General features: G+C 41.1%; 1 protein-coding gene across 5 annotated transcripts in view; it reads left to right on the forward strand.

Annotated features, from left to right (window-relative positions):
* RAPGEF4 (Rap guanine nucleotide exchange factor 4) overlaps nucleotides 1–27,794 on the forward strand; it is a 334,333-nt gene that overhangs the window by 257,859 nt on the left and 48,680 nt on the right. For all 5 annotated transcript variants that reach the window (XM_070358480.1, XM_070358487.1, XM_005887564.3 and 2 more), the window contains 7 exons: nucleotides 4,678–4,762; nucleotides 7,462–7,522; nucleotides 9,893–9,969; nucleotides 10,388–10,534; nucleotides 12,298–12,413; nucleotides 17,958–18,046; nucleotides 21,505–21,583. In XM_070358480.1, the coding sequence (XP_070214581.1) occupies nucleotides 4,678–4,762; nucleotides 7,462–7,522; nucleotides 9,893–9,969; nucleotides 10,388–10,534; nucleotides 12,298–12,413; nucleotides 17,958–18,046; nucleotides 21,505–21,583 (654 nt within the window). The remainder of the gene's footprint in view (nucleotides 1–4,677; nucleotides 4,763–7,461; nucleotides 7,523–9,892; nucleotides 9,970–10,387; nucleotides 10,535–12,297; nucleotides 12,414–17,957; nucleotides 18,047–21,504; nucleotides 21,584–27,794) is intronic.

The following is a 27,794-nucleotide window of genomic DNA, read 5'->3' on the forward strand; positions in this document are numbered from 1 at the left end:
TGGTAGCAATAACCCTGTATACGAGACAGCAAAAGAGACACAGATGTATAGAACAGTCTTTTGGACTCTGTGGGAGAGGGAGAGGGTGGGATGATTTTGGAGAATGGCATTGAAACATGTATAATATCATATATGAAACGAGTCACCAGTCCAGGTTCGAAGCATGATACTGGATGCTTGGGGCTGGTGCACTCGGGTGACTCAGAGGGATGGTATGGGGAGGGAGGAGGGAGGAGGGTTCAGGATGGGGAACACATGTATACCTGTGGCAGATTCATTTTGATATATGGCAAAACCAATACAATATTGTAAAGCTAAAAAATAAAATTAAAAAAAAAACTGGATGAGTAAATTTATAATCCTACCAAAAAAATAAAAAAAATTTCTATCTTTGAATGGGATTTGGAGTAAGAGGTCAGGTCCAACATTTTCATCCTGTCTCCTCCCTCCATTAATAATTAACTGCTTACCATGTCACATATGTGTACTATAGTCAAAGAGAATGGGGTCATGGGCATCTTGTCTTACTGGACCTTCAGTGGGGAGGATAACAGAGCATAAGGCCTTCAGGATACAGAACAAGAACTGGTCCTTGGTACTGCTGCCACCTCCCGGGCAAACCCTGAGTTCAGCAGAAATCGCGAGAACTTGTGCATTCATCCAATGAGACGTATTGAACACCTCCCACTTTATCATGTCATCCTGCATGGGCACCATATTTCCAGTGTATCAGTGCTTTGTGTATATTAGCTCATTCTATCTTTACAACAATCCTATTTATTATCCCCATTTTTACAGATGTAGGAACCAAGCATTAGACCAATTGGGTACCTAGGAAGTTCCTATTTTAGATCTCAAATCCTGTTTCTGATATTAACACAGTGCCCTTTGTACTACCAGATGCTGCTTCTTTTGAGAAGAGCAGTGTAGAGTCATGGATTTCTAAGCAAATAACATTCTGCATAGTATGTTTCAATTGCAACAGCAGTTTGACCATGTGCCTTGGAAGAGTAAATTTTGGAGAACCAGTTTTGCCTCAGAGAGGGGACATCTGAGCTGGGCTTGTAGCAGAAAACACATATCCCAGGCAAAGAGAAGAACATGTGAAGAGTCTTAGAGGTGTGAAAGAGCACTGCATGTTTTAGAACTGGAGACATGTCCGGTTATGCCTCGAGCACAGAGCACGTTAGCCAGGAGGAAAGGTGTGAAGAGAGGAGAGATGAGTCTAGAAAGGTCCACTGGGACCAGCTGAAAAAGTTTTGTGTGATGATGAGGGAGCACTTCTGGACAGACTGAGCTTATGGGTTGTCTGGGAATTGATGGTCAGAAAGCTATTGGAGCTCAAGAAAGAAATCTGTTTGGAGATTAAAATTTAGGTCTCAGCATCACATAGATGAAAGCTGGGGACTTTTCCCAGGGAGACAAGGTAGAAGGAAGTGAGAACAGAGATGATGACAGCCTTGGGGCACAGCACAATTCATGAGGTGAACAGAGAAACAACAGACCATGAAAGACATGAGGAGAGATGCCTGGCAGACAGGAAGCGAGCCAGCAGGGCACATTGTTCATCATATTTTAACTCTTGGATGAAATTCAGTGATTTTTAACATAATGGGATTTGTTGATCTTAAAGGCAGCACTTAATTTTTTAATCTGTAAGACTTGATCAGTGTTGATTTCATGTTGATACTATGTGAACCCTCTTCCTAAACTTGTAGACATCTGCTCCCCAAATTTCAACTCTGAATCTAAATTCAGATGTAGATTTTAGAGCTAAATTCTGACCTTTCTTTTCCCAGATAGGTTTTTCTTCTCCCTCCGTAGTAGCCCCCCACTCCCGCCCCCCATGGAGGTGAGAATGAGACTTGGTGACTGTTTTCTCCTTTAGCCAAGCTTCTAGGAGGGTCCATGCTATTTGCAGCTGATGTCAAGAAGCAGCAACAGCAGGGCTGCTCCTCATGCTGAAGAGCCATAATCCTATTACGCCCACCTTGAGGCTTTCGCGTTGGCTGCCTCTACAGCAGTAGATGGACTGAGGTGACTCAATTGACTTTTAAATCTCCAAGGGTCCCAGTTTCAAAATCCCCATGTCTAAGTCAAGTAGTAGATTAGGCCCCTTACTAAGAAGGCCTGGCTCCTTCAGAATCCCTGTGGCCATAGCTTTTCCTTCGGTGTCTGTGGGTCCCCCTACTTTCTGCGTTCCACATGTGTCCTTAAGCGATAATCCTTGGCAGGAGGTGAACCTGGCTGGCATCTCCCTGGTTCATGGATTTAGTACCTGTCTTTGTACAGGCAGGATTAGGAAATATAGAAACAGTCCTCTTTGTTTCTGTAAGAGAAGGCTATCATATTCTTTGGTTCATGTTAAAGCTGTCCTTGAGAACGTAATGCCCAAGGTATAAAAAGAGTTTTCTTCCAATTAGCCCCCTTTTGATCCGCGATATGGTTACAAATTATCTAATGCAACTATTTTAGAATATTTATAATTCACTTTCAATAGCTCAAAGTACTTATCTAACAATTGACTAAGTTCTAGATATAATTTGTTGAACCAAATGTCATACTTAATTTTTAAGTTCATTTTTCTTATGCAAGGGCTTGAGTTTTAGATATCAGGCTGCTGCTTTTTTTTCACTTACACAAATGAATATGCAGATACCTTCCTATTTGCTGCTTCCTTTAGCTCTCACATTACTCTCACAAAGATATTGTCCCCAGTTTACAGAAGAAACTGAGTCTCTGATGTCACGTGACTGGTCAGGGGTTGCACGAGGGTTAAAACCTGATCTTCAGACTCTAAATTCAGTGCTCTGCTCAGTACAGCAGCAAGACTTTCTGAATTTACTTGATCAAGGAAAGATTTACTTTTTTTTTTTTAATTGTCATGCCACATAGCTTGTGGATCTTAGTTACCTGACCTGGGACTAAGCCCAGGCCACGTCAATGAAAGGAAAGCATGGAGTCTCAACCACTGGACTACCAGGGAATTCCCAAAGAACATTCTTTATAGTAGTGTAATGATGGAACACCACTGGTAGCTCACTGAGGTTTATAAGTTTTGTATATTGTAACATTGAGTAATACTATAAGTTACTGAAATTTTGGGAGAGTGTATAACACAGGTGATGATTATGTAATAAGTAACACTCATGACTACAATAGTCAGCTGAGAGTAAATGCCACCTGATCACCAATGTGGAGAGTGACTTCCTAGAGCTCTCAGAATTAATAACACATTTGTTTGTTTGTTTAGTTTCAAAAACATTAGGGTTCCTTATATTGCAGAGAGCAATAGAAGGTCCAAATTACTAACCAATCATCCCTTTTCCCATTGATGTAAAATTAAACACGAGTCGTGATTTCAGACAAAGGTCTGTCTAGTCAAGGCTATGGTTTTTCCAGTGGTCATGTATGGATGTGAGAGTTGGACTATAAAGAAAGCTGAGCGCCAAGGAATTTATGCTTTTGAACTGTGGTGTTGGAGAAGACTCTTGCGAGTCCCTTGGACTGTAAGGAGATCCAACCAGTCCATCCTAAAGGAGATCAGTCCTGGGTGTTCATTGGAAGGTCTGATGTTGAAGCTGAAACTCCAATACTTTGGCCACCTGATGCGAAGAGCTGACTCATTTGAAAAGACCCTGATGGTGGGAAAGATTGAGGGCAGGAGAAGAAGGGGATGACAGAGGATGAGATGGTTGGATGGCATCACTGACTCAATGGACATGGGTTTGGGTGGACTCCAGGAGTTGGTGATGGACAGGGAGGCCTGGCGTGCTGTGGTTCATGGGATCACAGAGTTGGACACGACTGAGTGACTGAACTGAACTGATTTCAGAATAACTACTGACATGAAAGATGATCAGAAATCCTCTCAGTCCTCCCATGCCAAGATGTCCATAATGTGTCCAAACCTCATTCTTAAAGGCAAGGTATATGACAGTAGTTTTAGACTAAATTACAGGGGAAAAAAAAAACTGTGCCTAGTATACTGATTAACATCTCATGGAAGAGTGGTAGACCATGGTACAGAGTTTGGGGAATGTGAGGTATTCTTCCCTACTTTCCCTTTCTTAATAATTCCACACACTATTTGCCTTCTGCTCATCTCATGTCCTCACCTCCAGAGGGAGGTGAGAAAACATTGTTTGTATAAATCCTTTAAGTCCTGTGGTAGAAACACATTACACAACCCAGAACAAAAGTGATAGCAACATTATTCTCCTAGGCTAAGATACCACATAGGATCCCAAGAAATTTGTGTCAGTCATCAAGTTGATTGAACCAGCAGTTCCTGGTGATGTTAAAAGATAACTTTGTTGATCTTGATTAAGGTAGTAATGAAAGGTAATTTTGCAGAATCATCATCTACAAAGTAAGAGATCTAAGTTAGCCAACTACGATGTGAGCAGAGATGTTCCTCCCTCTGAGGTTGGAAGGGAAGGGGATTAGGTGCAGTTTTGATTTCTTCCGTGTCCTTCCATCAAGGAACAGATTCATGTCAAAATTCCCTTTAGGAATTATCATAGCATCATCTGTCCTCCTGCCAGGGTCTTTTTATCAGGATTTCTCCTAAGAATTCCCTGAACATGTTTTACTGGCCCCTGAAGCCCCTTCTGTATTTCAAACTCTAGTAATGACTTTTAGCTCATTATTTCCTTGTTACTTTTTTCTTTGTAGACCTGGACAGAGGACCATGGATGACCTAGAAATTATCTATGAAGAACTCCTTCACATTAAAGCCTTATCCCATCTTTCTACCACAGTAAGTTGTCTCTTAGCTGAGCATGGTTGGGGACACTTTGAATTAAATGCACTGTTAGGACTGGGGGGAGAGGACTGTAGTCTGAGGGAGGAACAGGGATGCCTAAATTCTACCTCATAAATCACCCCTTCTCACTCTCCTGAGATGCTAAGGAAGTTATACCTACATACAATCACCAAAGAAGGATCAAGTATTACTACGTTATTAGGAGTTGCCCTAAACATTAGAGCAGCCTGATGTGAGTGGAATTGGAGCATATACTTCAAACTTCCCGAGCCTTGGAACCTGCCATAATTCAGCACAGAGCCAGGCCTTAAGATAGGTTTTCAGTCCCTTGCATGAAATAAAGAGCCATATGGGGCAGCAGCGAGAGAAATCAAGATGACCTGGCCTGGCCCAGGGGGCCACTCCACCCAGGTTTGCTGCCAAATTGAGAAAAGAAGCAGAAGGTGCCAAAGCGCATTGGTTCAGGTATTTTAGGGCATAAGAGCAACACTTGCTGGTAGAAAATGGCCCAATGCCTGTATCTGACTCTGAACGTTTACATGATTAGGATATTATAGAAAAGCAGCAGACAGAAATGCCTCCTGCCATAGGAGGAACACAGAAACATGAGTTCCAGGCAACGTACGTCTCCTATATGGTAATAATTAATAATAATGAGGATGATGATAATAAAAAGTTGTTTCAACACCTACAGATTATATGCCATGTTTGCAAATGACATGCCAGGCTCGTCAGTGGTGTCTGCCTGCCTCGCTGGTCTTTCATTCCCAGCTCACGAGGTGATACCACGCTGTGAGGGTCACTCGGTGGCAGCGTCTGCAGTCCCCGCTGTGGGCTGTAAAGCCCGGGTCTCTGCTGAGAGCAGAGAGGCACTCCCCACAACCCCAGGGGGAGTGCTGCAGACCTTCCCCTTTAACCCAGCCAGGGCTGCCTTCACATGCTCCCCCTGCCTGCATTCCTCGGGTCGGGAAGCTTGCTCACCTACCCGGGGTATCCAAGGGTCTGGTCCAGCCCACCCTCCCACCACCACCCTGTCACCATCACTCTCTCCATGGTGGGATACATCCAGCACCCAGGGGCCTCACCCAGGGAACTCCCACATCTGTAGGGGAAGCAGCAGGGGCCCCACAAGCTCATGCTGGAGAGGGGAGTGCAGGAGACCCCTGTGCCCTACCTGCTGTCTGGGTCTCCACCCTGCATGTGTTCTGACTTCCACCGCCTTGGAAGAACCATGGGTAGTAGAGAGGAGGGGGAGGCTTCTACCTCAAACTCCAGGTCCCCAGGCACTGTGGAAGTTCTCAGGTTATTTGGTTCTTAGGGAGACAGAGCCATAATTTGGGACCATAATTTGGAATTTAAAAAGAAACAGCTATCAAAATCTCCACACAGGGACTTCCCCCTTGGGGTCTAAGACTCTTTGCTCCCAACGCAGGGGGCATGGGTTCAACTCCTGGTCAGGCAACTAAATCTCATAGGCCACAACTGAAGATGCCATGTGCCACGACTAAGACCCAGCAGAGCCAAGTAAATAAATATTTTTTAAAAAATCTCTTCCCACATTAAGCTTAATCATTCAACTTCAAGACAGAGGTTTTCAACATGTTTGCACTTACGCATGATGTGTGATGCAAGGAAGAACCTCCCGGAGCAAGAGTTACATGATACTGTGGATGCTCTCACCCTCTCACCAAGACAAAAGATAGGCAGAGAAGCTGCCTAGGTCTCATGCACGTGCGACCACGTTGTAAACAGTCTCTGGGAAGCTGAGCTTGTATGAATGAGCATATAAAATAGCTTTTGTAAAAGTGTCAAGAATCTAGTGGCACAAGACACAGAAGCAGCCAAACTGTTCATGGACAAGTGTGTGACTAAAGAAGAGGTGGTATGCATATGCGATGGAGTACTGCTCAGCCACAAAGAAGAACAAAATCTTGCCATTTGCAGCAACATGGATGAACCTAGGGATTATCATGCCAAGTGAAGTAAGTCAGACAGAGAAAGGCTAATGTATCATATGTTACTTATATGTGAAACCTAAAAGAAGTGATACAGAGGAACTCACTTATAAAACAGACACACAGATGTAGAAAATAAACTTATGGTTACAAATGGGGAAGGGAAGGAGGGATATGATTGGAATTTGAGATTGACAGATACAGTTGTGTCCAACTCTTTGCGACCCCATGGACTGTAGCCTATCAGGCTCCTCCATCCATGGGATTTTCCAGGCAAGAGTGCTGGAGTGGATTGCCACTTCCTTCTCCTGGGGATCTTCCTGACCCAGGAATCGAACCCAGGTCTCCCGCATTGCAGGCAGACACTTTACCGTCTGAGCCACCAGGGAAGCCCAACAGATACAACTACTACCTATAAAATAGATAAATAACAAGGTCCTACTGTATAGCATGGGGAATTGTATTCAGTATTTTATAATAAAATAAAATGGAAAATCAGAAAAAGAATAGATATGTGTATAACTGAATCACTTTGGTGAAATATTATAAATCAACTATATTTCAGTTAAAAAACAAATCTAGTGGCACATGTCGTGGAAGTGGTTCTAGGTGGGAGCAGCAGCCAGGCAGAGTGGGAGGCGGCTGGGTGGAAGTTAGCGCTGTTCAGAAAGAGCGCAAGTCCCTTCCCCACACCCCGCAATCTGCCTTTTCCCTGCACTCTTTCTCTTTTTCTTCTAGGTGAAACGGGAGTTGGCAGCGGTTCTCATTTTTGAGTCTCATGCCAAAGGAGGGACTGTGTGTAAGTGAAGGCTGTAATGGTGCACGGCGCCTGGCTTGCCCCCTCCCGAGCATGTGCCCCTGGAGCCTGACTGTAAATGCTCCCCTTTCTTAGGCCTGAAGACAGACTTGCCAGGATGTCACGTGGCATGTTTTTGTTTTTCTGGACCCGTGATTATTCCCAGCATGGCTGTGGCTTTGCAGCCTGGTGGGTGTCAGGTACCAGCCTGGGAGCGTTTACCAGCCAGCATCTCTACTTGCTCCCTCCCCTGCTGGCTCAAGGTCGTGTTTAAAGAGGGTGGGATGAAGTCATACTGTCTTCAGGGAAAACCTTCACACAGTGACCTCACTTCAATTTTGTGGCTTGGGAAGACCTAATCTGTCTCTTGAGAGGCTAGTTAGAATAGCGTACTCTCCTGCTTGCTTCTCACGCTTCCACTATCAGCTGCAAGCCTGAGAGAATTTCTTTGCCCAGATATTTATGCAGTACTACTATGTAGTGGAGAAGGAAAATGGCAGCCCACTCCAGTACTCTTGCCTGGAAAATTCCATGGACTGAGCAGCCTGGTAGGCTACAGTCCATGGGGTCGCAAAGAGTCGGACACGACTGAGCAACTTCACTTCACGTTCACTATGTAGTATCTCTCCAGTAAGTACATCGTAGTTTAGTTCTATGACCATAGATGGGAGCAAGAAATTGAAAGTGAAAGTCTTAAGTCGTTCAGTTGTGTCTGACTCCTTGCGACATGGACTGTAGCCTGCCAGGCTCCTCTGTCCATGGGATGCTCCATGCAAGAATACTGGAGTGGGTTGCCATTTCCTTCTCCAGGGGATCTTCCTGACCCAGGAGTCGAACCCAGGTCTCCCACATTGCAGGTGGATTCTTTACTGTGTGAGCCCACCGGGGAAGCCAGAAGGCCTCTTAAGAAATTGAAATTTCATATTATAAATGTGAGCAGAATTATTTTGACTAGCATTTCCCACTCATCCTACAAAACCATTCTTGGAAAACATGGTGAGTGGGGTATTCAGGACACGAAATGCCTCCTCTAATTTCTCTTGGAGAATTGCAAGACACAAGCATGCTCTGTTTCTCAGGAGTTCTACAATAAGGAAAAATTTCACACCACTTAAACTGATACCGCCTTAACCTAATGAAACATAGAAAACATTTTTAATGGATACCTATTAACTTTTCAAGAGACCATCTTTGGAAAATCTTGCTCTTTCTTCAGATTGAGCTGTGTTAGTCAAATAAACAGAGACCATGAATTGTAAAAGCAAAAAGAGTTAACATCGATGTTTCAAATATTTTACTTTTAGTCCTCAAAAGTGTATATCTAATATTGCTAGTTACTTTAAAAAGAATGTTTTTTCTTTACTTTTTAAAGGTTCACATTAACATTTAAAAAATGTTTATATTACTGGTGACTTACAACTTCTTTTGTGCTTTTCCTTCAATCTTTCTGACAGTTTTCATTTTATTATGAAATATTTAAGTATTTCAGACAAATCACTAGAGATTGTTACAAACCCCTTTTTATTTATTTATTTATTTTTACAAACCCCTTCTTAAAAAACACTTTTATCAAGTACTAACCTGACACTCTATTTTTTAATATTTTCATTTTTTATATTTTCTAAAAAATGAAATCCTACATTTGAAGAGTCTCTGTTTCCTTTTTTATCTCATTCTTCTCTTTTCCTCTCCAAGGTAACTCATACCCTATATCATGTGATTATCATTCCAACCCATTTTTTAAAAATATATGTAGATATGTATCCATCAACAATATGTAGTGCTGATTTGCATGTTTTCAGACTTCACATTGGGCTTCCTGGTGGCTCAGTGGTAAAGAATCCACCTGCTGATGTAGAAGATGTGGGTTTGACACCTGGGTCAGGAAGATCCCCTGGAGAAGGAAATGGCAACCCACTCTAGTATTCTTGCCTGGAGAATTCCATGGACAGAGGAGCCTGTCGGGCTACAGTCCATGGGGCCGGAAAAGAATAAAACACGACTGAGCAACTAAACGACAACAAATTTCATGTTATTGGTCAGATTACTTTTAAAAACGATGTTCTATAGCTTAGTAAGTTTTGATGAGTTGTGGGGGGAAGTGGATTGCTTTAAGGAATGGATTGCTGGAGAATTAATAGTAAATATATATCTGTAGGACATAGCAAGGAGTGCAGTGTTCCTGTTTCTTTCATGTTCTAAAGAAAAGGAAGTAATATTCCACCTGAATAAGTTAGCATTTGCTAGTTTTTTTTTCCCTCCTGGAATTAAATGCATAATTCTGAGGCCTTTAAAATGATGATTTGATAAGCTGTAATTTATATTGATGTGCTTCTATTCTTGTCATAAGTCTTTTTTTCTTTTTGTATCTAGTATTTAACCAAGGGGAAGAAGGCACCTCCTGGTACATTATTCTAAAAGGATCAGTGAATGTAGTCATTTATGGCAAGGTATATATTTTTTTTCTTTTGAAACTTTATTATGCTGCATTTACTACTGGCTCTAAGTATTAAGAATGTAATGCTACAGTTAAACTTGCTACAATATTGGTACTCAATGTGGAAAAGACATTATAGCCTCCCTAATCATATACTATCTAAATTTTTATACTCAGAGTAGCACTGAACTTTCTGGGACTCATGGATTATAATGTATGTATGTAAGTTAGGTCCTAGCACACGTTACTCATTGAAAGAAAAATGAAACACTATAATGTAATTTTGTGATCCCCTCCCCCGTGACTTCTCTGGGTACAGCCTGTTGATATATATTCAGTGTTTTCGGGGCAGAGGGGCTTGTGGTGTGAGGCCGGTGGGTGTGTGCCCTGTTCCAGGGATCACCTTCATCTGCATGATTTGTTCTCTCCAGGGTGTGGTCTGTACCCTGCATGAGGGCGATGACTTTGGCAAGTTAGCCCTAGTGAATGATGCCCCAAGAGCTGCCTCCATCGTCTTGAGAGAAGATAACTGCCATTTCTTAAGAGTAGACAAGGAGGATTTCAACCGGATCCTGAGGGTGAGTCTGAGGTGCAGTGTGGCTGAGGGGCTCCCTGTTTCCACTTTTGCCTGATAAGTGAAGGGTTGATGGTAGTGTTATTCGAGCAGCGCAGTGACTAATGAATGCTCTAGGGCCAAAGAGCCTTGCTTACAGACCTGGTATGTTCAGTGTGCTGGTGTGGGTTCTGGGGTTCAGAGGTGATAGTCTAGTAAAGCTGTAAATATGTCACACTGTTCCGAACCAAATAACCCTGCACACCCCTGAACCAGTTCATGAGCATTAAAACACAGAGATGCCTTGGCAAAATATCACAATCTGAGACATTTCTCTTTGCTATCCTAGGCTCCCCCTTCTGTGTCTGTCCTCTCCTCCTTCTCCATATGTTTCTCTATCCTAAACCTCCTATCTCTTCCCAGATCTGAACCTTATATCCTCTCCCACCCTCTGAATTTATTTAGTGACTACATGTTAGCGGCAATTAATATCCACCATGGTTATTCCACGAAGCGTTTTCCTTTCAAGTGAATCAAATTGATTCACCCTCAAGGAATTTCAGACTTCAACAAGTAGATGAAGAATAGTTCTGTGGTAGATGGAAGCTTGTGACAGTATTAGTGAGAGCGGGTGACATTTAGAATAGATGATCCCTAGGTTCTCGCTATCAGCCAGCTCCTGGTCCCTTGGGAGGGCCAATCCAACTTAAGTGGTGGAGGCCTGACTGTGGATTGCTGGGCATCTGAGAGCGTGCCAGCGGTCCTGGCCTTTCAGGTGGCCTGTGGCCTCTCCCCCTCACCCAGAGAGACTGTTCCCTCCAGGATCACTTTGCTCTCATCCCTGCCAGCTCACAGAGCAGGCTTCCTCCTCTGCCCCTCCCAGCCTGAGCATCCTTCTGTATCCTCCGCTAAAATCCTCAATGCACCTTCTATGCTTTCTGGTACCTTTGGTGTTATTTAATGATGACTTATAATCTCATTCCCATTCTTTATGTGTGGACACCTATCCCTACTCTTTCATGGCAAGATTCCTGACAACAAAATTTGTCTTAGGAATATATTCTCTTAATGTGAACAAAATTAAGTTAAAAATTAAATAATATAGGGAAAAAAAAATCCACCATATGGAATTTGACTTGGTTGTTATCCTGTCTCTTCAAATAGCCAAAGGATGAGAAAAAGCATACTAAATTTTTTTAATAAATTATTTTAAATGAATTTGAAATTTGAACTTTACACTTTTCAAAGTTTACACACATGGAATTTACACTCAGCCACAAAATTCTTTGAAAGAATCAGATTAGGACCATTATCATGGATGTACTTGAAAAATATTTTTAACAAGCTTCAAACTGGTATTTTTAAAAGTCTTTTGATTTTTAAAAACATGCCACTCCTAAGAAAACTATATGCCCTCAGAAGATAATCAGAATGCAAGAACTCTGTGGAGTGGAGGGCTATTTGCCACATAGCTTTATAGAGACTAAGCGGCTTGGTTCCTGTCTCTCCGCTGTACCGCCCTCTCCCAGAGGTTCCTCTGAGCACAGCCACTCCTCTCTCCTTGGCTGATTTTCTGAATCGTGGGTAAAAGTAGCATTTTAAAACCACGTGCCTCCAACCTCATCTGGTCCTCTCTGACCGTTCCAGCCCTTGACTTTGAAAATGACTTAATTTGTAGACGCAACAATTAGCATCACAAGCAGAAAATGAGTTTCTGAAGCATTTGAAATTTTTGTCATTGTCTGAGAAAACGGCAGCATCTGTATGTGGTGTAATTTGTATTTGCAGGACGTTGAGGCGAATACAGTCAGACTTAAAGAACATGACCAAGATGTCTTGGTGCTGGAGAAGGTCCCAGCAGGGAACAGGGCTTCCAATCAAGGAAACTCACAGCCTCAGCAAAAGTAGGTTTGCCTCCAACACTGCAATTGCCAGACTATGATTAACCTTTTCACATGGTATCATCATCTCTACAATAGCACGTTCTCCTTTTTTTGTGGAAGACGGCAGCCTGTGTGACTGTTTTTTTTCCTCTCTATTGACTAATCACACATCTTGTGGAGGATAATGTATCTGTTTCTGGCACTGCGTCGAGCTTGGTGCTGCCTAGAGTAATTCCGGAGAGAATATTCCCCTACTCTAAGAATGCTTCCTCTATACTATGTTCAACTGTGGTAGCTTTGGAGCAGAAGGCATCGGTAAGAACAATAGGAACAGGAATGCCAGGCAGCTTGAGGGATACACAGGCCCCTGGGTATGGAGAACCTTTGGCATTTGAATTTCATATGTAGGATTTCTCAAGAAGTGTTTTCATCTTGTTATCTGCATAACTATCTTTGATGGAAACCCAGACTTCAGATATAAAACAGTCTATTGACTGTGACCTGGAACCATACATTAGACCTCATCCATAGTTATTCCTGCAAATTTCAGAAGGGTATTTGCTTCCCATTTAACATCAGATCACCCATTTAACTGATTCTTTTTCAGTATATGTGTACTCAGTTCCATCTTTTGCTGCAGCTTTTTTTTTTTTTTTTTGCTACAACTTCTTACATGAGATTTAATCAAATGTATCAACATTTGAATAGTAAGACAGAGGAATTAGGAAATGTGGCTCTAAGAAATGGAAGAAAACTACAGAATCTCATTTTAAAAATAAAGATTAATTTTTAATCTTAGAGTAATAAAAACACCAATTCTGTAGCTAAAGACATGTGGCCAAAGACTGTGTTGGAAAAGAATGCATCCCAAGTATTTTTCTTTGTTTGCCAAGTAAATGGGCTGTTCCCATTAATCAGTCCACTCACCATAAATGATGAGTTTTTATTGTTTAGACTGAAAGCCTAAGGCTCAGACATTTCATCTAGATGAGTCAACATATCTGCAAAGAGAGGAAGGAACAGAATGTTATTGAAGAGCCATAGTGTATCTTGCATATTTTATCTAATCCTTATTACAACCCCTTTTAATGAATGGTGGAAAATTTTAGGCTCAGAGAAGTAAGTTACTTGCCCAGGATTACAACACTGGTAATGGTAGAGCTTGCATTCAAGTCCAGCTTGACCAACTTCTGAGTCTGTGCTCCTTTAGCCTCACAAATTACTCTAACAAAATATACTATTAATATATAAATATATCTTTAACACTATCTAGTAAATGTTGCAAAGCAGTATATTTCAAAAGGGCTGACATAAAATAGACAATATTACAAACTTTTCACTTACAAACCTATAAAATTACTGTCCAGAATTCTTTATTTTTCTACTTTTCACTAACTATAAATTCTTGAAAAATGTTCTTGCGCAAATGTTTTTCAACAGTTGTCCTTCCAGCTGACAAAGGAGGATAAGAATGAAAACATTTTTTTTTTAATGTGAAGGCTGGGACTACCTCCAGTGATTTTCTTTGTTGCTCTTAAATATAACAGTCCGTTTTATGTGATCATCTACATCTTTGATAATGCCTCAGATGTCTCAGGAAAATTTTGTTACCTGCAAAAGTAAGCCTTGAAAATTCCCTGTAACCTTAAAGATGTCCTTGGAAGGCCCCCTTCCCTCACCTCTTCATGGTGTGGTGGGAGCAGTGATCAAAAGGGTTTGCAAATTACAACAGCACTATATTCAGAGTGCTCTCCAAATATAGATTTTTTATTAACTCAAACTAAAAGGAAAAAGAGAGCCCACATATATTGATTTTATTTTTGGCCTGGATCTGATTTCTATTATAATTGGATTGGCCCAAAATTTCATTCGGATTTTAAACCCAAATGAACTTTTTGGTCAATCGAATACCTCCTTATTTGTGTCTGGTAGACCAATTTGTATACATTTCTTATATAATTCAAAGACATGTGCATATTCACAGTACACCGTTTGGAAATAACAGGCATACAAAACAGTGCACCATGCCAATCCAGAAAAGTAAAAAGCCTCTCTTTCAAGGGGTCATTTTCCAGGTTGAATTTTCCCAAGCCAAACCAGAGTTGAAAAGTGGGGGCCACGTAAGTGAATTTTGACTGATGTTCTGGACAACTTGGAAAACATGGGAACAACCATGTCTGTGGGTGGACTTAAAGTTTAGGATCCGTTAGGACCTCTGTATCCTCAGAAATTAACTTTTTTCAGCTCAAAGAGGGTCACCATGTTGGTGCTGATAACATTATTTTTCTGATTCACTTTTACCCTGAGAAATCCAGAGCAGTTTATGCATACAGTTGGCCCTCTGTATCTTTGGTTTCCACATCCACAGATTCAACCAAGCGCAGATGGAAAATACTGGGGGGAAAAATTTCCTAAAAGTTCCCAAAAGCAAGACTTGAATTTGTCATATGCTGGTAACTATTTCAATAGCACTTATATTGTATCTACTACTATTTACATAGCATTTACATTATATTAGGTCTAAAAGCAATATAGAGATGATTTAAAGTATACAAGAATATGTATAGATTATATGCAAATACTACCCCATTTTATATAGGGAACTTGAGCATCCATGGATTTTGGTATCTGTGGAGGTCCTGGAACCCACTCCCTGCATTTTAAACTTTGAAAGCTGCCTGACTCTCCTCAAACCACTCAACTCTGAGTGTGATATTAAAATGTCAATAGCGAGACAGTACTTCTCATGATAGATAAACTATATGAAGCCCTCAAACATTACCATTTTGGGTATCTTCCACTGTGTGGTTATGTGGTTGTAATAAGAGGGAATTTGAAATGACTACTCCTGTTTCTGTTAACGTGTTACATTTTCTTTAGACTATCAACCACCCAGACATTCAGCTCCATCCTATTTGCAGAAAGACGGCCTCTTTCAGGCACCCTCCTCCCACCTCTTTTTTTGTTCTAGGCACAGGCAGAAGTGTCCGCATTTCCAGACTTGGTATCAGAAGATTTTCTGTCACAGGTTTAAAACCTCACAGCTTGGATAGCCTAACCAGTCAGGGTTCTCTCTAACTTGTACTAGAGTAACTTCTTCATGCAGTAAACTGAAAAGAGCTGTACCAACTGGTCTTCAAGTCCTCCATTTAAACAAAGGTCAAGCAATAGGCATCTGGCAGCATCCAGCCTGAAACAAAGCAGTAACATGTTTCAGCTAAACCCGGACCTGCCAGATCACAAGCCAGAAGCTCCCTGCCCCCTTCCCAACGTCAGAGTCCCCTGCTCTGAGAGAATGTCAGCTCCTTCTGCGGAGCTGCAGAGAGGGAAAGGATAAGATCAGGCAGCTGTACCACTAGAGAGAGCCTTTGGCAGAAACAGATGGACGCCCTAATGTCTCTGACTGACAGCTGGGCAGAGTAGAGACACCATTTTTCTCTCACTAGTGGGATGATAGCATGAAGGACTGCCACCCAGGTAAACTTTTATTCTTTTTGACCAGACAATACACTCTAGCTAAGGGATGTCCTAACCAAGAATACCAGGATGGGAAACCAACATTCTATCAGAGTTAAACTTTTGACAAGGGAACCAATTTCAAACTGATCTGTGAGTCACATGGCCAGCTATAGAGCTGGAAGCTTAGTAGCAACAGCTGCCCAAAGCCATGTGGAATAGAAAGTAACTGGTTTATGTAATGTAGCCCTTGAAGTATTGAAAGTCATTTATAGATATGCCCTCTCCTTCCCTCAAATGAAAGTGAAAGTGTTAGTTGCTCAGTCATGTCCCACTCTTTGCAACCCCACGGACTATAGCCCCCCAGTCTCCTCTGTCCATGGGCTTCTCTAGGCAAGAATACTGGAGTGGATAGCCATTCTCTTTTCCAGGGGATCTTTCTGACCCAGGGATTGAACCCAGGTCTCCTGCATTGCAGGCAGATTCTTTACAGTCTGAGCCGCCAGGGAAGCCCTCAAATAGTCATTGCCTATAAGAGGAAAAAACCTTTATCTTCTACCCTGTTTACTTTGAGAAAAGGGTCAGCCGTTTGAAGGAGACTTTTTTATTCCCGGCTCCTCCCGTAGGCTGCAAAGCCAGATTCTTTTCAAAGATTGAACTCTTCAGCTTTCTTTTGGCCCTGAGTGCAGGCACACATACATGTGGGCACACACAGCACATGCATGCACATACTCAACAAGTGTAAGTAACAGTGACCTCCCAGATGGGGCTTCCCTGGTAGCTCAGACGGTAAAGCATCATGCAGGAGACCTGGGTTCAATCCCTGGGTCGGGAAGATCCCCTGGAGAAGGAAATGGCAACCCACTCCAGTATTCTTGCCTGGAAAATCCCATGGACTGAGGAGCCTGGTAGGCTATAGTCCATGGGGTCGCACGACTGAGCGACTTCAGTTTTTACTTTATCTCCCAGATAGACTGAGTTTGCTACCTCATTCAAAACCAGGGTGGTTTCACTCACTGCATGTTCATATGCACAGAGCCGTATGTTGGATTGCCTCTTCTTCCCTTCCTCAGGCAGGAGGATAAGACCCTGAGATTTCATACATTAGAAGAATTCTTGGGATCTCAACACCCTTCCTCCAGGGTCTCAAGCAGGCAGGGAAGGGATATTGGTGAGGAGAAGGAAACGGAGTTCTCCTGGAACTGAATCCCACCACTGCTTTCTAAACATGAGAGAATTTTATTTTCAGTGTTGTTTTCCTTTCTTGTCATTTTGCTATAAGTGTAAATGCCGAGCAGAGAAGCAAAGTCTTAACTTTGGAACAGGACCACCCAGATCACCTCAAAGTATTTTGCCTATGACCGTCTTGAATATGACTTTGAAATAACCCACACTCAGTTAAAAAAAATACATCCTCCCTTGTTGATTAAACGGTTTCATGGCTGGATCTCCTGATATAATGCCTAATACCCCCCACCCTGCCAAATAATTTATCTTTGACATTGAAACTATATGGACGTTCTACTGCAGATTTATTTCCTGTTATGGGAGGTTGTTTGCTTGTTGGTGTTTTAGGGGTTTGTTTTCTCTTATTTTTAGCTGCATTTCCAAAGTACATTCCAGTGTACAGTTGGGAGATATGCAGCATTCCAGAAATAGGCAGGGGAATCCAGTACCGGGCTGAAATTTTGCAACAAGTAACCCATATATGGATAACCTAGTTTATTGTCGCTTCCCCTTGCCCTGAGCTGCCCTGGGATTTACATGTTCCCTTTCATTCCCCGTGGAGCAAGGCTGACGTTCCCAGCTTGCTGGAGCCACTCTCCAAGAAGTTTAGTCTCATGTATGGAAAAAAAGAAGAATGTTTTAGTAACTACTTCAATTGTGATTTTTCTGTTGCCTTCCTGTGTGATTTTGATGAGGTACATGATCTTGTTTTTTTTACCATATGGGTCATGAGTTGAGTCAGTATGGTTCTCTGGGATCTCAAAAAATCTTTAGATATGTAAAAAGTTATATATCAATGATTTGCTCACTTTTGAAAAATTGAAATTAAATTAAAAATTGAAATTAATTGAAAAATTAATGATGGTTTTATTTCTCGTCCAGGTATACTGTGATGTCAGGAACACCTGAAAAAATTTTAGAGCATTTTCTAGAAACGATACGCCTTGAGCCAGCTTTAAATGAAGCAACAGGTAAACACGTAGAAGAGTTATGGCCATTAAATCTGGGCAGAGTACTGTGAAAAAAAAAAAACATTCTGAATTCATTCTCAGTAGTGTATCAACAGCAGTTTTAGAAATGGGTCATGTGTGAGATCATTAGAAGAGCATCCTGCCAACCCTACTTTGCCTGCTCATCCTGGCTGTGCTTTGTAGATGGCCCAGTCTCATTCATACATGTTAGGAGTAGCTTTCCAATGGCATTTCTTAAGTTATCATTTAAATCCCATCTTCCATAGGTAACTATTTGGTTATAATTTAAATTCTGTCTACTCCCGCGAAGGATTAGAAGCTGCCTTCATAAAAGTCACAACCTTGCTCCAACTGGGAGTAAAGTGGTTTTTCCTGAGATTCTTGGACTGCCACAGAGTGGACCTGTACACATGTTAGTTTCCTAGGACCACTGTGACAAAGTAACACCATCCAGGGTGGCTTGAATGCCTCTCAGTCCAAGAGGCTAGAAGTCTAAGATCAGGTGCCGGCAGTGTTGGTTCCTTCCACGGGCTGTGGGGGAGAGTCTGAGATCTCTCGCCTGACGTCTGGTTGAGGGGTGGGTTGATGGCACTCTTTGGCATCCCTGGGCTTGTAGAGGCATCACTTATCTTCATCTTCACACGGTATTTTCCCTGTGTCACTTCACATCATCTTCTCTCCATGCATTTGTCTCTCTGTCCAAATTTCCTCTTTTTATATCATATTGGATTAGGTTCCATATTCATTATCTTAACCAATTACAAATAAGGTCACATTCTGAGGTCCTGGGGATTTGGACTTCAGCATATCTTATGGGGAGGAAAAAAAAAATCAACTAATAATACCACTGTTCAATTAACTAGCCATGTTAACTATTACACAGAGATTTGATGGTGAATGAGATAAATCTCATCAGTGAACTGTTACTATTAGAGCTTGATATCCTTCTCTACTTTGGTCACCATCTTATGTGTGACTTTGAAACAGCCCACATTCAGCTCTTTTTTTAAAAAATAATTTGCTACTGTCCTGTCTCTCAGAATAATAGGCTAATATTTTAAGTGCATTGAGCTCCATAGAAGATTTCTCACTAAAAGAAGTTCAAATATTTGTCCAAAAATCTTAGTGGTGGTTCAAAATCTATTTCTGTCATCTTTGCAGTATATTCAAGGTAAAGTCAGCATTATTGTTGTTGTTATTATTATTCCTTCTAAAAGTATTTTACCACTGGCTACCTTCTTATTTTATCTTTTCATTCTAGTTTCTTATTTTGTGTAAATAGACTATCTGAGGTTTTTAATGTAGTGAATTAATTGGGGAGTAGTAGACAGAAAAGTCAGGATCTGTTTCCAGAGCACTTGTTTTCAGTTCAATATTTGTTGAGGATCTTCTTGGGCTGGTGCTAAGCTGGATGCTAGGGACAAAGCAATGTGAATAAGAAACCACCCTCCTGTCCTCAAAAAGCTTATAACCTCCTGGAGGACAAAAAGGAATATGCAAACAACTTGATCAAAAGTCTGAGAGGACCAGGCAGAGTGTCACAGAGGAAATAGCTTTGAAATGTCCCTGAAGGAAGGTCAGTGATCAATGACTACAGACTGGAGATGGAAGCCTTCATGCTAAGGGGCAACATGAGTGCTGACCCAGAAACAGACAAGAAGGACCAGATGCTCTGGCTTTGCTAGACTATCACATACACTAAACTGTCAGAGAGAAGATGGGGCCTAGGAATTAGGGTCCAGATCTTCAAGTATGTTAGATGTGAAGCTAAGCATGAGGAAGTGGTTGAAGATGTCTGAGCAAAGAGAATGTGGTTAACATCTTTTCTTGAAAAAGGAAATCCTTAAGGGATCAGTTACAAGGGGATAGCTTACTTTCAAGAAGCAAACATAACCTCAAATAAATCATATTTCTAGGACCCGAGGTCAGGAAAAATACGGCAGATTTTTCCCCTCTGATTAACTGTTGCCCAGAATGTGTGATTGCATAATACAAAAAACCAGCATCTTCTCTAAAGTGATTTTGACCAAAAAGGAACATTCTAGTACATTAGAGATGATGGTATCTAAGAAAAGATCTGTAAGACTTACTACCCATGAAGAACAAACATATTCTTCCTTTTAAAGTCACTTCTGAAAGAGGAGGGGACTAGATGATTGCTTCTTAAAAACTTGAAGCCCAGAAATCAGTGCATGGTATGGCTGTCACATAGGCTGTGACTCCTGACGATTCCATTTTTGATATTAGAACTAAGTTCTCATCATATTTTAATACTGAACTTCATTTCCTGTAGTTTTTTTCTCATTTTGTTTCTAAGTATAATGGTATTGTGTGGCATGACAGAGATATTAACTAAAGCTAAGGCGGTAATCAGATTGCAATATATACGTGTATCAAATCAATACATTGTGTGCTTTAAACTTACATAATGTTGTATGACAATTATCAGTTTTTTTAATGAGTGTAATGATTAAACCTTTAGTCACTGATTCCAACTTTGATAATATTTGTTAATTTAAAACACAGACATTGGAAATTCAGTATATATAGTTAAAATTTTTGCATTTCTCACCATTTTCTATTTGAAACCTTATGTGAGTTTCACAGATCTCAGCCATGGTGGTTCATTTTTTAATTGAAAACCCCTGTAGCATCTTGGATTCCAAAACTTTAACATGTGTACTCTTAAGGCTTTTAGATCTGCCTTTACGTGCTTTCCCCTTGAGGTTGCTTGGATAATATTGTCTTTGCAATGAAGAACCAGCATCAGATTCAAAATGAAGCATATCTGGGCGGACTTGCCTTATTTCTTTTGCCATCTCCCTGCTTACCTATCTACAAAACGGCTTCAAATATAAGACATATACCACTTTAATCTCCCAGAGAGCTTTTGTTTTGCTTCAGTTATTGCTCACAGTTTTTCTTTTCTTTTCAACTGCTTTTGTTTCCCTCACCAGTTCTCTGCTCTTATCATGTCCTTTTTCCATAATCCTATCACCCTTTCGTCTTTTATTGCTCCTTCTAGAAATAGAAAGTAGAAAAGAAATAAAGAAAATAGACATTGACAAAAGACAGATGGTGTAAAATAGACAAAGAAATGACCATATCTTAACTCTGCATACATGGTACTACCCGTGTGTGGTTTCTTAAATTATATATATATATATTTTTTTTTTTTCATTTATTGTGGCTAAGGTGACCAGTACCATTATTACAAGTCTGTCTCTTTTTAAACTTACTGTACTTTTTGTCCACTGTCCTAAGGAAATTGAGTTTTGATCTCAAACTCTGTTAATCTTTTTATTTTCATATGCCATGCTTCTTCATATAGTAAAACCACAATACCCCAAGACAACATATAACCATTGGCCAAGAACAAACGAATAGATACTCTTGCTTTCCTCAACATTTCTACAAGAATGTAATTTCTTTTTCTGCTTTGTTTTCCTCCCCTGCAGATTCTGTTTTAAATGACTTTGTTATGATGCACTGTGTTTTTATGCCAAATACCCAGCTTTGCCCAGCTCTGGTGGCCCAATATCCTTTTGTTGTGAAAACTCTATTCCCTTGACGACACCCCCCATGTCTAAGGCCATTATTTCATCCCATGCTCTCAAGGTAAGTCATGACTGGGGCAGAATTATGCTTTCTGCCCTTGTCAAACTCTGAAACATCAGCAGTTTCCCTGCCTCACCACCCCCTACACACACAGATTTCTGATCTCTCCTTGGCATGGTTTTCATGCGCCGTGTTTTAAGGATTTTCTCCTTATTACCTGTGTAGAGAAACATGAGCCAATTTACCTAAGGAAGGTGATGCTGATGAGAAATATACATGCCTGGGAAGTAGACTACAGAAGGTGATGGCGGAAAATATTATTAGGAAGTATTATTAGGGATCGCATCCTAGGCTTGGAGACAGACTTTGCACCTCTGTCAGGATGCCTGGCAGGATGGACCATGATCTGTTCATGTCCCTCTAAGCTGTAGTTTAATCAGACCACAGACCTGCTGAGATATATACAGGGTATAATTGTGGGGCCACTTTTCTTTCACATTCATCCTAGTCAACCCTATCCTCTAGATACTGATATTTATCCCTTTGTGGCTGTTTTTATTATTATCCCATTGACTTATGTCAAGGACACAAAACTTGAAATTCTAATGGCGTTTCCTCTAGGTAACTTGACCCTGAGCTTTTTTGGGGGGCAGCATTTCAGTGGTCTCTTGAGTTGACCAGCTGGTGCACAGTGTCTGGCAGAGGGAACATTCAGAAGACAGAAGCTGAATAAAAGAAGTGAATATTGTTAATGAGTGGAACCCTCAACTTTGGGGGAATGTGAAAGTGTATTTTCCAATTCTGCTTTATTTTTAAAGCAGCAAAAATACAGGCCCCCAAACACTTTGGCCTTTTTGAGCAGCTAAATATATGGAAGGAGAATAACTTTCTTTTTTTTCTAAGCAATCCAATCAATGTTGGCATGTTTTCCTTTTTCAGAATTATAATTGCCCTACCTGATTCTCATTTCCTTGTTCATAATTCTCTTTGAAGTCAACAGAAGGTGTGAGAATAGGAGATTGGAGTTGAATATGCTATTCAGAGAACGCTGCAAGAGTGAGATTTGGGTGTTTATTTGCCTGGAAACTATCTTTCCAAGTAATGACAGTTTAATGAGACTTAAATATATTATATATTCTTTCTGGCTCATATTCAGTTTTTCTCAAGTAAAATTAACACATTCAGGATCTCTCTGTGCTCTTTTACCTCCATACATGGTAATCATTATTAGACCTTTGAGATTTTTGGAAGGAAAAATGAAAACCACCATTGAGTGTAGACTTTTTTCTCCCCAACAGTTAGCATGTTGATAAGCTTAAGGCAAACGAAACCAAACGAAGAGTGAGGGAAGGTCATGGGCCAAGTTATATCATCTTGACAGCTCAGAGCCCCAAATACTAAGCTGATAGTCTTTTTGCAGATTTTTGTTTCTTCACTTGTTAGTTTGTTCTCCTTCAGAATTGATTGAGAACATTCACAGCGTTGACCTCTGTATTGAAAGTAGAAGATCCCAGAGGGAAAGTTTGCACCATGCCTTGGTGTAGAGGTGGGGGGTAACGACGTGGAGGGGAGGCGAAGGCAGGAGAAGTGGACAGTAGGGTCAAGGGAGGCCTGTGGTGTCCAGTCCTAACTTTTCTCAGAGATGGAGGGAGTCAGGATGGTTGGGTACCATCCACACTACCTAAGTCCTCAGGCCACCCCCCTCACACCCTGCCCCATGAGAACTCAGATTCTCTTAACTGTTCTGTTTTGAAACAACCCTTTACATGCCAGGCACCACTGACCCATATTATACCTCTTTATCCATATAGGAGTTTATTGGGTTAGTGTCAGTTTTATTTAAAAGTGAGAATTCTGAGCCTCAAAAACAAACATGTCCAAGGCAAGTGGCAGAACTAGGATTTATCCAGGTGTTAGGATTCCAAGCCTGGGGTGTGGCACTTTTTTCCTTCACAACTTACTCTTCCAGAGGCTTATCCTTTAGAGTTTCGAAACATTTCTTGGAAATTTATTGCATGATACATGTTTATTTGTGCTTCAGTTGGCTAAAATAAAAGTGGGCCTGATTTGTTGAAACCAAATAAAGTGTCTGATAGAACTTTTTTTGTTTTATAGTGATGGATATGTTCTGTATCTGTGCAGCCCAGTAGCCACTAGCCTTGAAATTGGGTTCTATGCCTGAGGAACTGTATTGTTAATTTTATTTAATTTCAGTTAATTTAAATGTAAATAGCCACGTGTAACTAGCGGCGGCTATAGAGGACAGCTTAAGTCCGGTCCTTCAATTCAGTTCAGTTCAGTTGCTCAGTCGTGTCCAACTCTTTGCGACCCCATGAATTACAGCACCCCAGGCCTCCCTGTCCATCACCAACTCCCGGAGTTCACTCAGACTCACGTCCATCGAGTCAGTGATGCCATCCAGCCATCTCATCCTCTGTCGTCCCCTTCTCCTGCCCCCAATCCCTCCCAGCATCAGGGTCTTTTCCAATGAGTCAACTTTTCGCATGAGGTGGCCAAAGTACTGGAGTTTCAGCTTATAGATACTGGGAATAAAACAAGAATTACTGTCCTGTAATGCCTGCGAGGCCAGGAAGACATCCTGCTGCAGGCAAGCAAATGGAAAGGGCTGTAACTTTGAAGGTCATGTGTGTGTAAGTGTGTTTAAACCATGCTAAGGACTCAATTTCTAGTGTGTTTGGCTCCGGAGAGATGCTATATAGCTTCCTTACATAAGCTTCTTTTTCAATCATAAGTAACATTAACAAACCGTAACTGACTTAAGCAATAAGGGAATTCATCAAAAGGATGGAGTAACTCAGAGAATGGAAGGAATCCTTAGAGCCCAGGCCTTAGAAAGGAACCTTGGGGGCAGCAACGAAGGAACAGCTGCTAGACTAAAGTGAAAGTGAAAGTTGCTCAGCCAAGTCCGACTCTTTGCGACCCCATGGACAGAGGAATCTGGTGGGCTAAAGTCCGTGGAATTCTCCAGGCAAGAATACTGAAGTGGGTAGCTGTTCTCTCCTCTGGGGGATCTTCCCAACCCAGGGATTGAACCCAAGTCTCACACATTACAGGTGGATGCTTTACCAGCTGAGCTACCAGGGAAGCCCAACAATACTGGAGTGAGTAGCCTATCCCTTCTCTAGGGGATCTTCCCGACCCAGGAGTCAAACGGGGTCTCCTGCACTGCAGGTGGATTCTTACCAGCTGAGCTTCCTGGGCCCTTGCCTCATTCCCACGTCCCTGGGAGTAGCCCGGGTGACTGGTGACGTCTTGGTCAAAGGAAGGCAAAGCACTTTATTGAATAGTTTTTCAGAGACTGCCTATAAAGAAAAATGGAGAAAGTGGAGAAATAGAAGATGAACAGTCAGGAAAAAAAAAAACAACAACACATAAACTGTTTAGCATCATGTCCTCATGTGACAGGGAGCTAGAATGTAAAACTGAACAAGTAGGCTAATACCCATGTTGTTATGGGATTTAGGGATAGTAAAATACTTAACTGCATTCCATTAAAGCACTTAAATTAAGTGCGTTGATTTGGCTGTGTGTTTTTAAAGTACTTATTAATATATGTGACTTTTCATAGCAGCCCTATGAAGAAGTCAGTATTTTCACTGCTCTTTTTCCAAATCAATAAACTAGGATAATGAAAAATTATGATTTGCTCAGAGAAAGGTAATTACTAGTACAGAAAAGACTTGAGCTCTGAGCCACTGGCGTCTGTTCTGTCCTTAATCCACATTGTGCGTCTCCTCCAATTTTGCTTTTAGCATAGGAGACGATGGTAGAACTCTGTTTAACATTAATATTTCAGGCCTTTTATGTGCTAATGAGAGAGACTCTATTCATTAGATATGCTTGGGACATGATTTGGCCTGATGAATACAAGTGCTTTATAATGAGTTTCTTCAATTATATTTGTTCAATTTCTGTACTTTTCATCTCTAGTTTCTTTAATCTTTTAAAAATCTGCACTTAAAATACAGTTCAATTTTCTGTTCATCTTTAAAAAGAAAATTAACCCCTGCCCCTTATAACCTTACCAGGTATTACTGTGGTTAACATTTTGATATGTAGCCTTTCAGTCTTTTTCCTATACATTTAGATATATGCTTTGAAACATAAGGATGGGTCACACTCTAAATAATTATGTATGTTTTGTTACTAAACAAACAGAGCCATTTTTCTGCCATTAATTTTTTCATATCATTTCTCTGAATATAGATGGCTTGGTCATCATTAAAAATAGAACATTCTCACTGTGAAAAATTCAATTTACAGAAAAAGAGAACAAAGTTCACCTGATATCTCACCGTTGAATTATGAAAAATCTTTCAGAACTTATATACATGTATAATCTTATGTATGTGAGATCATGTTATACATGCTTTGTAAAAATATGTGTTCTTTCATCTACCAGTATATGCTGTAGATCTTTTGAAATCAATATATGCAAATAAAACGCCATCATTTTGTTCAGATAATTCCACAAATGCTTACTGAACACTAAGTCTTAGCTAAAACTGCCTTATACGGAGTAAATACAATAGGTTTCCTTATTGAAAAGGCAGGGTATCCATCTCTTATTTCTTTGTGAATATGATCTGGGGATGTTCTCTTTATAAGCTGACTTGGATTCTCTAAGAGGAACACTAACCAAAATTTGTAAACCAAGATTTACAAAAGGGTATCAGATTCTTAAAGCCATGTTTTTAGGGATATTCTTTGCATTTCTAAGGAAAATTGTCAGCTTCAATTCTGTTGAAGCCAAATTTTATCATTCTAGTCCCTTACTTGGTTTCTGAAAAAATGTTTGATCTCTGTGTCACTATGAGAGCAATTTAGTCCTGCAGATATACAATTTGAGAATTTATTTCAAATAAGAAGGCTTAGTTTGATGATGCTATGAACGTAGTATCCTCTTTCAAAGAAAATGACTATATTATCAGATGTTCTACAAAATATTTTATATGTATCTTTCTCAGCCTCATATTAACACTGGGAGATGTGTACTCTTTTTGCATTAAGGAAGTGAGACTGAGCAGATGAATAATGTGCTCCAAGTTACCTACTAGTAAGGGTTGTAGATCATGACAGACTGTGCAAAACTCTGAGAGAGATGGGAATACCAGACCATCTTACCCGTCTCCTGAGAAACCCATATGTGCGTCAAGAAGCAACAGTTAGAACCCTGTATGGAACAACTGACTGGTTCATGGTCAGGAAGGAAGTACAACAGGGCTCTCTGCTGTTACCCTTTTGGTTTAAAGTGTATGCTGAGCACACCATGAGAAATGCCGGGCTGGATGAAGTATAAGCCGGAATCAAGATTGGCAGGAGAAACATCAACAACCTCAGATATGTGGATGACACCACTCTAATGACAGAAAGTGTAGAGGAACTAAAGAGTCTTTTGATGAGGGTGAAGGAGGAGAGTGAAAGAGCCGGCTTAAGACTAAAAAAAAAAACCAAAAAACTAGGATCATGGCATCCAGCCCTATTACTGCATGGCAAATAGAAGGGGTAAGGTGGAAGCAGTGGTAGATTTCCTCTTCTCAGGCTCCAAAATCACTGCGAATGGTGACTGCAACCATGAAATCAAAAGACAATTGCTTCTTGGCAAGAAAGCAATGACAAATCTAGACAGTGTGTTGAAAGGCAGAGACATCACTCTGCCGACAAAGGTCCATATAGTCAAGGCTATGGTCTTCCCAGTGGTTGCTTACGATTGTGAGAACTGGACTATAAAGAAGACAGAACACCAAAGAATTCATGCCTTCAAACTGTGGTGCTGGAGAAGACTCCTGAAAGTCCCTTAAGACAGCAAGGAGATCAAACCAGTCAATCTTAAGGGAAATCAACCCTGAATACTCCCTGGAAGGACTGATGCTGAAGTTGAAACTCCAGTATTTTGGTCATCTGACCTGAACAGATGACTCAACGGAAAAGTCCCTCTTGCTGGGAAAGATGGAGGGCAGAAGAAGAGGGCGTCAGAGGATGAGAGGGCTGGACAGCATCACCGATGCAACGAACATGAACTTGGGCAAACTCCAGGAGATGATGAGGGACAGGGAGGCCTGGCATGCTGCAGTCCATGGGGTTGCAAAGAGTAGGATACGACTGGGTGACTGAACACCAACAAAAACAAGGGTTGGGACAGTATTTGAACCTAAGCAATGTGTTGCAT

This window comes from Bos mutus, chromosome 2, assembly GCF_027580195.1.
Source record: "Bos mutus isolate GX-2022 chromosome 2, NWIPB_WYAK_1.1, whole genome shotgun sequence".
NCBI classification, from domain to species: Eukaryota; Metazoa; Chordata; class Mammalia; order Artiodactyla; family Bovidae; genus Bos; species Bos mutus.